We start from the raw sequence: 12,739 nt of genomic DNA, 5'->3' as shown, positions 1-12,739 counted from the left end.
TTGAATAGTTTGAAACATCGGTAAACTTATCAATATTTCGCTGGTCTATATATATATTTACGTTCTTAGAAAGAATGGGAATGAGAGAAATATGATATTTTAGTTTATTCGTTCCACATTCTATATGTGCACAGGCGTAGTATGGTCTATTTTTTTGGGAATATGTTTATTAAATAGACTTTATTATTAACTCTAAAATAGTTTTGAGGTACCTAAAGTAAATTTGATGGACGTTTATTCTTTATATAGTATTTACCCATTAACTGCCGCTCAATATACAAAGAGGAATTTGAGAATTAATTTATGAGATTGGATTAAAAACATATAAATTAAGACTAATTTACAATCAAAATGATTTTTTTTCTTTATATAGTATTCACCCATTAACGGCCGCTCAATATACAAAGAGCAATTGGAAAATTAATTTATTTAATTGGATTAAAAATATATAAATTACATAATAAAGACTAATTTACAACCAAAAAGATTTTTTTTCTCATTTTCAAGGAAAACGGTACAATTTTTAATAAAGGGATATATTGTATCTCAAACGTAAATTAAATTTTAAGTTGAAAATTTTCGAAACATTCGGTGTGTAGATGAATTCTACACGTTTTACATAAATAAATAGTATTACTTTTGCACATCCTACATTCTTACACTATCGTCTCTGTTTGTAATGTGGTCAATATTGTCGAATCTGGTTTCATTTGGTAAACCAAATTTAGATTGACGTTCATGTACTAAGTTTGACACTGATGTAGGGGTTTCTTCACTATTATAAATTATAAATATAAATATATGTCGGCTCATGCTTTCTCTTATAATGTGCACTTCTTTATCCTCATCCTTTGACCAATGCATATCAACTTGAAGCAGAGTGTGAACCAGGTAATATACATATGCTAACAAATTTTTTTAAATCTATGTTATTCATTTCAAAATCGTGACGTTATCTTGCGATGCATAAATACTTGTAAAATATAGAATGCTCTCAATTACTTTTTTATCAAAAAAGAGTGAAAAAACTTCAATATATGACTTGCCTCCATGTTTGGCTTTAATATTGTCTAAATATCATTCAGACTGATGTTGAATTACTACTGAGCACGAAGGGCATCTGTTGTTACCCAAGTTGAGACAAATTTGGATTTACTATTTTTGCCTGGTTTTTTCTTTGGACGTTTTATCTGTGGTTCAGAGGAATATCATAATCAAAATCGTCAGAATTCCCAATTACTTGTATTTCATATGTACCTGCAATATCAGATTTTATTGATTCTTCACAAATAATATTATCATCAATGTCTTCTACATCAGAAACTTCATCTAATTCCATTGGCAAATAAACCACATTAAGTGAGTCAGCACTTTCACAATCTGAGTGTTCTTCTAACAAACTATCCATAATAGTGTTGGATAATGCATTCTACCACTCAAGAGTAGAAGAGAGATTTTCTTCAAGCAGCTGGACAAAAGAAGAAATAAAGTTGTGGTTGATAGAAAAGAAAATTGATCACAGTTACATATTTTTAAAAGTGGATTTACTTCAAAGGTGTGGAGAGCACAAAATAAATTCAAAAGAAATTTGTTACTGACCAAATGGCTCTTAAATATATGAAGTTTAATAAATTAAATATGAAGTTCTTCGACTTCCGCCCTACCATTGCCACTATAATGCAATTGAGTTAGTTTGGAGTATAGCCAAACAATTTTTATGATAAACATGCATCCAAAACAACAGATGGCGCTAGCGTTCTTAGTTTATGGAAATAATCGCTAGAACAAATAAAGGCAGAACAATGGCAAAATTGTATTAGACATACGGAAGACATTATCGTTCAGTCTTTTCAAACCGAGCGAGTTATAGATGAGGTCCGGCCTCTAATTATTCGGATAGACAATTCAGATAGTGACGACTCTGATAGTGAAATATCAGACAGTGAATAGGACAAATCGTTTGCTAGAAAGAAGTCACAAAAAAGTGTTTCGGGAATTCAATTCGGACTTTGTGGTGTGTTTTAGTTAAATGATAAAGTAGCTTCGGTCTAACTACTGGACTGCATACTCTCAATAGCTTTGGTATTAATTACTGGACTACACGTGTTTAAACATTTGTTCGGAATTAAATATTAACGCCCCACTGTTTGAGGCCCACTGATCATATCTTAATTACATATCGGCTGTCATAGGGTAAAAGGATTATAGAATAAAATTGTTAATAAAAATGGGTATATTTGTTATTTGACAATTAATTATCTAAACAAATTATTTTAAAAAACTTCCCTAGCAAATTCAATTTTCAACGTAAACAATACATTTAAGATGAGACGCCACTGATACACAGTCAAAAATTAAGGATTCGGATAATTTTGACCAAATTTTAAGTTGCTAGAACGCATCGTGAATATGATTGTTATTACAGCTGGTTCATTGTAAATGACCGTATATTACTTATTGAAATATAAGGGGAGCTGATTCCGTTACAAATATGTGCCACCCTCCTCAATTTCTTGTTATATTATAGTCGTTTAGAATCGTTGTACACTAATGATAAACAAGAGAATAGTGATCTACGTCTAGAGTGGGTATGGAAGCATGAAAAAAAAAAACTAAAATAAGACATCTTGGGCACTCATGATTATAAAAAAGCTATGGTGTGTATGTACGTATATACAGTGATGAGTGCCTTAAGAACCGGCAAAATAACGCAAAAGATAGAAAACATAACACGTTGTGAAATAAAAAGAGGTGAAAGTAGTAGAGGTGGGAAATTATCGATAGAAACCTCTAATTTACATTAAATTACATTAGGACTATCGATAGTTTCCCACATTTAGACGTTAGCTTATGAGCTAGTTGACTTCAGTTATAATATTACAAGTATGACGTCAAATATTTACATTTTTTAAATTTCGCATAAAATAAAAACTGATTGAAGGCAATAAAGCAAATGTAAGTAAACAGTTTAATTAGTAGTAATTTGATAATTAATTCTGTGTTGACTAATACAAAATAACAAGCTATGATAATTCTGCATTGAGAAGAGTGTATGCGACGTCTCAAATCATAGTTTATTATTGATCAATACTTTAATTTTGGATAAAAAAATACTCCTACTTAAACTGTTTTTACTTACATTACGTGATACGTATTATGACTGAAGTCAACCAGCTCATAAGCTAAGGTCTAAAGGTGGGAAATTTTCGATAATTCTAATGTAATGTAAAGTAAATTATAGGTTAATATCGATAATTTCTCACCTCTACTACTTTCATCTCTTTTTATTTCACAACGTATTATGTTTTCTATCTTTTGCGTTATTTTGCCGGTTCTTAAGGCACTCATCCCTGTATATGGAATAGCGCCTATATAGGTGTATTATATTTTAATGGTGGTATTCTGAAAATATTAACTGAAAATATCTTGAGTAAAATATAAAGAGTTAACATTTTATACAGATCATTAGAAGTATCATGCAAATGTAAGCAAATGTTTATCATTTCTATTAATTGATATGTTTTACAAATGTTAATAGCCACTTTAAGCCTTTAAAAATAGAATGCAATATTTTAAAAATATCAAGGTCAATCGGTTAAATTAATTACATATGTATTAGTTATAACGTGATTTTGATGTAAAAGTTGTTATCTAAATTTTTGTATCTACTATGAAATACTCATTAAAAATTCCGCATCGTTAATTTCAAATGACTATATATATATATATATATATATATATATATATATATATATATATATATATATATATATATATATATATATACATATATAAATATATATATATATATATATATATATATATATATATACATATATATATACATATATAAATACATATATATATATATATATATATATATATATATATATACATATATAAATACACACACACATATATATATATATATATATATATTATATATACATATATAATATATACTAAGGATCACTCAGAAGAGTTTTTTTCGGTCAAAAGGTGGAGAAAAAAGACAAAGTTGATGGCTACTTCATCTATTTATTGAAGACGTTTCGTTTTCTTAATCAGAAAGCATCATCAGTTCATCTAAAAAGAACAATATGAAAAAACCACACAAGCATGGAAAAGTTGTTACATGTGTTATCTTAAAAAGATATGTAGCAGTCAGTGATATTAAAGTTGTAAAGACACTTAAGTAAATGGGCATTATACGATTACGATGTATAAACAATAAAATGAACTAAATAAGTTAACAATTTGTTCAAACTAAGCACAGCAAAAAGAACATGTGGTTTTGTTTTTTATATAAAAATGTATAAGTAAAAAAACATTGAAAAAGAGAATGAAGAACTAAGAAAATCATAGATGCACTTCCAACAATACAGCAATAGGTATGATTTGATTTTAACTTTAGGTAGCATTATTATGTTAATTAATATTGAAATTGAATAATTTAATGTATAATGAAATTACCACTCCTGGCTTCTTGAATGCTGCCGGTAAAATGGTGTTTTATTAAGACAACCACGCCACCAACGTTAAAAGACAGTAAAACCTTGAGGTCATTAATTATGACAGAACAGCAAGGTGAAATATCAACCCTAATAATAGAGCGGTTTATTTAAATGATAAGATGAGTTTGGGTGACAACCTGCTTGTAAGGAACCAATAAATGAAAGGAAAGGTGGATAATAACACCAAATTTCCCCCATTCATCGGCTAGAAAAAAACAAACAAACAAGTGAAGTCAAACCAAAAACTCATATATAAATCGTAGTGGCTGAAATATATATATATATATATATATATATATATATATATATATATATATATATATATATATATATATATATGTATATATATATATTTCCTTTGCAATTTTTAATTCAGTGGTTGTAAATGTTTCATGAGATCAGTAAAAAACATTAACTCTTGTGACCAATCGTCATCGTTAAATTCTGAATAAGTTATTCAGAAATACAGTTATGGGATCAAACAAATATACAAATCGATTTAATACGTTGTAGCTAGATGTCCATCTAACAATGCATAAGAAATGAATGCCATTTCGAAGTTCTTCGTCCTTATTAAGTATATTCCTCAACGAAATTTTTAAATTGTCGATGACTTTTTGCATTGGTACGCATTTAATTTATAATGTATAAAACTCTTTTCATCTAAGTCTAATAATTGTTCTCAACGAAACGAACGAACGTACATCTTCTAAAAAGTTTTTGTTAATAAACTCATTAAAATTTCTATTTTCTTGCTCATATGTTTCTTTTTATTTTTTTCCCTGTCCTTATCTTTTTAAAAGGACTGGAAATAAATAAAGAAACTTAAAAGATATACGAAGTTACACACATAAAAACTAGCTTAATTACTATTTAAATGGGAATAAGCCACAATTAAAGGTTAAAATACGTTTATTGACGTTTCAATTTCCACTTCGGAAATCGTTCTCAATATACAAACATTAGTGATTTAATAATGTTTGTATTTTGAGAACGATTTCCGAAGTGGAAATTGAAACGTCAATAAACGTATTTTAACCTTTAATTGTGGCTTATTCCCATTTAAATAGTAATTAATTTAAAATGCCACAAGAAAATAGCTTCAGAACAATAAAAAATAGCGGCTTCTTCAGTCTTTAATTGATCAAATAGTCCATCCTCTTTTTCTTTGAATACCGTGGCCAAGTTTTAGGCGTGGGTCGCTTCCATGACGATTTGCCGATATCGTCCTCGATCTTGCGCGGCATGTAATAATTCATCTACTGATAAGCCAGTCCATTGACGAAGGTTTCGGAGCCATGAGTATTTCTTCCTACCAATTCCTCTTTTTCCGTCGATCTTTCCGTTTAGTATCAACTGCATTATCCTGTCGAATAAAGCGTCGAGATGCGCCTAAAGATGTCGATCAAAAGAATACCGAGGAAATACTCATCTGTGATATATAAACAAACTTTAAAATGTTTATTTGTATTATCAACTACAGCGATGCAAAAAGATTGAAAATACTTTTTCGGTATTTTAACATATCCAAGGTAATTTAAAATGCTACAAGTGTTGCCATTTATACTGTGTATATCTAATTTAAATCTGAACGTACTGTATACATGTTGTGTATTATTAAGGGACATAGATATACGGGATCTATAGTTTAACGTTGACTCCGAACGACCAACTGCAGAGAAGCTGTACTAGGCAGATTACGACTTTGTGGTTTGCAAGGGCTTTCGAAGCAGCAACCTAGGCAACACATAAAGCTGAGCTACCTAGGTCGCCGAAGTCTTTTGGTTTGGAATTCTTCTTGTATCTTGTTGGAATACCAATGAGAAGTCCTACTATTAATGATTTCGACAATTTTCACTGTTTGTCTCCCCAGCGCTTTTTACCTTACCAATCTGTATTGTCTTCAGGATTTTCTCATTGACTCGTCTACTTATCTCCAAATCGCCTTCGAGTGATCTATCATCTATACATCTATCATATAGATTAATTTCTCCTATCCACTTTTAATCAGGTATTCTTTAGGCATTCCTTCGTGAACTTCTGATTTTTTTGTTCTTTGGTGTTTTGATTGCTTTTTTAACTTGTCAGGATTATTTCTGCCTGGTCCCGTGCATGGTTTTCGTGTTCCTTTATTGTTTGTTCTGGTAATATCGATGTAGACCGTCGCGTAAAATATTTGCTAATGTTTTGTAGTATTCATCCAAGAGAGCTTTTCATATAAACAAGTTTTTTTTAATTTTCAGTACGGTCGAAAGGATATAGAATCATCGTTAAATCATAGGAATAAAGAGGTGCCAGAAGACATAGATGAAGGATACAGTGAAGAAATTACACAATCTGAAAAAAACGCAGAGGAGCCTCATTTAGCCAACGGTCTGGTGAATGGAGGAAATAATGTGATAAGCCGAGACGAAGGATTAATATTTGTACCCGAACCACCTACAAGTAAGACTGAAGAAGCCGTTAAGGAGGTAAGAATTATTATTATTAATTGTTTGTTACTGCTATAATATCGGCAATTGTATTCTTTCCATAAAATCTTATAAATTATTCTTGATTTACTTATGCTTCTGGTAGTTTGCGTATATTTGTGCTTTTTAGGAGAACACTGTTAACCACAATAGTCTTACGTTTTTTTCTTGCTAGTTTCGCGATCCATCTTGAGTGATTATAATATTTATTCATATGTCGTGACTTTTCCGCTCCTTTCTCTCTTTTCTACGTGCTTTCCGCACCTGTAAAAATTGGCATAGGCTGTCTATATCATCATAGTTTTGTAACGTCACATGATCTTCCATGGTTTCATCAAAATGACGCGCTATCAACTCCACCAATTGTCCTTGTGAATAATTGTATTCTGGATGTTGTATATTGTTATAAATTTGTAGAGCGTACCTCTCTTCTGATATTCCTTTCCTTTCATCAAACTTTCCATTTTGTAATTCATTATTAATTTCCTTCTGTTTTGTTTTTCCCCAAAAATATTTCAAAAATTTCGCCTTAAAATCTATCCATGAGACTAATGTGTTTTCTTTGCTTTCGAACCTAGCGATGCTCCATCCGTTAAATAACTTCTCTTCAAAATTACCAGTGTGTTGAAATTTATTTTTATTGTTCTAATGAAAGTCACTGGATGTTGTTTTCTTACGTCCCCGCCAAATTTGATCTTAATGTCACTCGAAGTTTGTATGATAACTTCTCGATTTTCCCGGACAACAGTTCTTTTTCCTATTTCTTCTACTGCCTTCTGGATTTCTTTAATTTCCTTTTTTGTTTCGACCTTATCTTGTAAAGCTCTCTCCAGTTTCCATTCCACCTTCTATATTCCTTCTTGTATTTATTTGCGTGTCTTCTTTTCCGCAGTTTCTATTTGCTTCCTCTGACTCCATTTTCATTTCTGTTTCTTCCGCTATTTTATCGACTTCTTTTTGTATTTGTTGTTGATATCTCTTCATTTCATATTCGTATTTCTCCTATTTGTTTTCTATTTTAAAAAAATTCTGCTCTTATTTTTGCATACATTTTCTATTTTCCACTCTATCTTCTTGTTGTAATTTTATCATTGATTCCTGTATATTCATCATTGTTTCCTGCTGTGTTTTATCATTGTTTTTGCTTCTTCCTGTTGTGCTTTCATTATCATCATTAATTTTTCTAACATTCCTGTTTCGTGTTTGTCCTTAATTACAGTATCGTTTGTTTTGTGTATCGACAGTTTGTTTTTGTAAACCGGTGAAAGAAAAATTGTTGTGGCGAAAAGTAGTGCGAAGAAAGTGTTGAAAGCTGTAGTTGCAATATTTGTAAGTAAAATAATTTACTATTCTTGGAGCGAAGCATAGCTAAGGAGAATTTTGGCCTTCTAATAGGGGCAATAAACATTGTTAGGAGTTTGTCGACAGTTTTGTTTTTATACGCAGAACCCAGGAAGGAGTTTGTTGGATAGGGAACTAATTAAAGTAAATACATACTTTTAAAAAAATACAGAGGCAAATTGTGGAAACGAGACATTGATTGAACTATATTTAATTTGAATTATTTTGTGGTTAATTGTATATGCAACAGAGTAATTTAGGGAAACATTTATTTATAAGGTATTTAATTAGTGTATGAAAATCTACAAAGGTATTTGGTGATTATATTTTGAATTTATTGCACCAATTAATTTCTTTTATTTATCTCCTTTTAATCCTCTTTTTTCTCAAGCACTATTAAAAGAAAAGGTAATGTCTTTGAACTCAATTAAGAACCCTGAGATGAGAAAAACATATATTTATTAATCTGTCGTATTAAAATTCATTAAATAAATTTTTTTGTTTTAATTTGCTAATTAGATCACAATTAATTTGATTTTGTGTATGGAATTTCAAAATTAAGTTATCATATTAACTTATCTCCCAACGTAGAGGGCTGGGAAGAAATACCTAGAAAATAGTGTAAGATAAAACAGGAGTAGAAGCATATATGTTATATAATTTGATATTCTTCTTTTTGTCTATATTTTAAAACAAGTTATACAGGTGAATTTACAAGAATTCTGCAGATTTATTTAAAAGGATTTAGTATATTTACAGATATTTCATAAAATTTGGGAAAACTTGAATCAAAGTAAAAGGTTTGCTTTGGTTTCTTTATAAAAGACATTTTTGTGGATGCTGGGTAAATTTTGCCAAAGAAAAGTGTCGGTAACAAGAAAACAAAGTAAAATGCAGGAAAGGAAGGAAGGTAACAAAGAGGAAGAAGTAAATTTGGAAGAAGGATCATATAGTGAACAAAACGATACTGTAGTTGAGGACAAACAAGAAACACGAATGTTAAAACATTTATGATGATAATCAAGGCACAACAGGAAAAAACAAAAACAATGTGTGAGAGAGAAGAGAAACAGAAAGCATTTAATATGTTAAAGAAAACAAGTTAAAGCCAAAATACCGATATACGTTTCCAATTTCTGTTACTTTTCCTTTCCCATTTTCTCCTACACTGGACCTAAGAAATGAAATGAATCAGTGAATGCCCATAATTCCAATCTTATCGTTCTCTTACCAAAAAGTAATTATATATCTACTATTCGACTACCTATAATTATTATTTTATTGAATTATCTAAATGTTTTTAAATAAAAGCATGTTAGTTTTTTATTGGTAATTAAAATTATGCTGTCATTTACTTTTTCTTTTTATTTATTTGTAAATCGATCAAACGGTCAAGGTAACAATAACTACATTGTCAGATTACCTTTTAACTTTTATGGAAGCATGTGTAATCCAAAATAGAACAAATAATGAGCTGGAACCATGTACACTCAAATTGACATTTAAAATACTGAAAACATAATAAACTTCACATCTTCGACGACATTGTTATAACAAAAAGATTAACAGAATGTTTTATAAAAAATATAGTTTTATAGTTACGTAACTTTATGACCACTTGCATCTGTTCTATTTTAACATTCAACATTTGTATGAATATTAAATACAAACAAAAAATTGTGATAGGGAGTTTCAAAGGAGTCTAAGAAAGCCTATTATCCATTTCGGAGAAATTGTTCTGAAGCTATTTTATTGTGGTAATTACTATTTTAATGGTAACAAACCACAATTGAAGGTTAAAATAAGTTTATTGACGTTTCAATCTCCACTTCGGAAATCGTTCTCAAAATACAAACATTAATAAATTAAACAAAATTGGTTTTTTGTTGCTTGATAAAAAATTCTAATTTAATTTTATCCGACTCATTTATATTGACAATTCAGACATTTATTATACATTTTAAAGTAGCCGACTTTAAAATGATATTGCCAATATTGCTGAGTTGCGTTCCTGGGACGACTTTATTGTAAGATAGTTCAATCGATTACATGAAATCAACTTTAACTTGAGAATATCCGTCAGAAAAAATCATAGCATGTAATTCGTCTTTAAAAAGACAATTACATGCCATGATGACAGTAAAATTCTCCTGTTAGTGATTCCATAGTAAATTCTGAGGAAAAAAACAGAAAAAAAACCTCATAATACTATCCCGATATGGTAAGTATTTGGTGTTACATTTAGTTTACTCTCAATTAACACCAAATTCAGATTTTAGATATTTGTTATTTCAAAAACAAATGATGTATCCTCGATGTGTTACTGACTTACTAATAGTGGGTATTTTCCTTTTATTAATTTCCTCTTTTAATATGGATAACCAGATCCTACTGGATTCTGCCGAAGAATTTTGCCCTATATGTTTTTGCAAAATGATTTTACAATATTTAAAATCATTTTACGTCATTTCCTTTAAATAATTTTGATATAATAATCCTTATTCTTTCATAACATATCCGTGGAATTACTGTAACTTAATCATTTTTGACTTTTATTTAAAAATTTAATTTGGAATAAACCAATAAAATAAACTATTTGACCGATCGCTTTGAAATTCTGATCATATTTTAACCAGCATTGCGCGTAATATAAAGATTCTAAGTTCATTTTAAAAATGTTTATATGACTTTAAGTTTATTACTCTCAAATTTGTTTCAAATCCTTCACTTTTTGCTGGTAGACGAAAAAAGTGAAAATTTATAGTTTTTTGACCTTATAATTTGTTAAAAACTAATTAAGTCCAAAAAATCGACTACAGGAAACATATAGGCTCATGCTAGAGAAGTCCTTACTACTCAAAGCAACTGGTGAAGAAGTCTTTTGCCTTGCCGGGTCAGTGTCATAAAAAAAAATTATTTCCTTGGTCTAGTAAATATCTGATTTAATACATTAAGTCAAGTCTAGTGTTATTTCAGACAGGTTAAAATGTATCTAAAAAAATCCCGAAACACGTCAAATTTAATATAACTTGACATTCTTTAACGTGAAAATGCAACCCCTACCTTCAACCCCCTTAGAATGACAGGTACAATCCCCAATTTTTAAAATAGGAAGTATAGGCTTGTGATATATCGTTTGAAAGGTCTTTTCATTGTCCATTCAAAAATGTTGTCGCTTTGAAGTTTATTAAGATTAATTAAGATAAAATAAATTAAAATCATGTGGTTACCGAAATTCGCTAAAATATACTCAAAACTTATTTCCCGTTTAGGTCTTGATAATGAGAAAGTGAACAAAAACCATAGCAATGTGGTTTTTAGATGGTAACCATTAAAAAACTTTAAAGAATTTCCGTGGCAACGTTATTTTAACACGCATTAGTAAATTGTTTTATTTAAGTTGTCACTATTTTAATTTAAGTAAAAAGTTCGTTCAATTCAATTCTGAAAAATGGTTAGATTAACGGAAATGCATAAAATAACAGTTTTACAAATGATTGGTTACGGAGATAACACCCGAACACAACAGGAAGTAACTCGCCTATTTCATGAGAAATTTCCTAATTTACCGCCTGTATCCCAAGGAACAATAAGTAAAATAGAGAAGCAGTTTCGCGAGTTTGGTCATGTAAGGCAGATAAAAAAAGCAGCTGCCAATGCACTGAGTGATGAACTCAAATTAGATGTGTTGCTTGAGTTTCAGGAAAATCCACATACATCGAGTAGACAGGCATCCACTACATTCAATGCTAGCCATACATGGATAGTAAACATATTAAAAGAAAATAAATTGCATCCCTATAAGATGATGACCTACTCTGGAGCTCATGGATGACGATTTTGATAGGAGAATTTTTTTTGTGAGCAAATGATGGACATGTTGGATAACAATATTATCCAATTAGAAGACGTTATGTTTTCTGATGAGTGTACTTTTTCACATAACGGTCATGCTAATCGGCAAAATTTCCGCTACTGGGCCACGGAAAATCCTCACTGAATGAGAGAAGAACACACTCAATACCCTCAAAAGGTTAATGTTTGGGCAGGGATTGTAGGAAACAATATCATTGGTCCCTTTTTCATTGAGGGCAACTTGAATGGCAACAATTATTTGGCACTACTTCAAAATGATGTCATTCCAACGTTGGCAAATTTATATCCTGATCCAGGAAACCCTCAAGTTCCAGAGAATACGATATGGTTTCAGCAGGATGGAGCACCACCACATTACCAACTTAATGTCCGGCAGTACCTCGATACAATATTTCCCAATCGATGGATAGGGAGGCGAGGATCGATTGAATGGCCATCGCGATCACCTGATCTTACATTATTAGATTTCTTTTTATGGGGATATGTGAAGAGCCATGTGTACAAAACTAAACCTTCTGATTTAAATGACTTAAAAGA

At 30.3% G+C, this 12,739-nt stretch overlaps 1 protein-coding gene across 3 annotated transcripts in view; it reads left to right on the top strand.

Annotated features, from left to right (window-relative positions):
* Positions 1 to 12,739, top strand: part of Gpat4 (Glycerol-3-phosphate acyltransferase 4) — a 145,999-nt gene that overhangs the window by 51,790 nt on the left and 81,470 nt on the right. For all 3 annotated transcript variants that reach the window (XM_072531893.1, XM_072531894.1, XM_072531892.1), the window contains exon 2: positions 6,758 to 6,985. In XM_072531893.1, coding sequence (XP_072387994.1) covers positions 6,758 to 6,985 — 228 coding nt within the window. The remainder of the gene's footprint in view (positions 1 to 6,757; positions 6,986 to 12,739) is intronic.

The sequence above is a fragment of the Diabrotica undecimpunctata genome, chromosome 5 (assembly GCF_040954645.1).
Source record: "Diabrotica undecimpunctata isolate CICGRU chromosome 5, icDiaUnde3, whole genome shotgun sequence".
NCBI lineage: Eukaryota > Metazoa > Arthropoda > Insecta > Coleoptera > Chrysomelidae > Diabrotica > Diabrotica undecimpunctata.
Note: the sequence above shows the minus strand (reverse complement) of the source record. Positions and strands in the feature narration are given on the sequence as shown.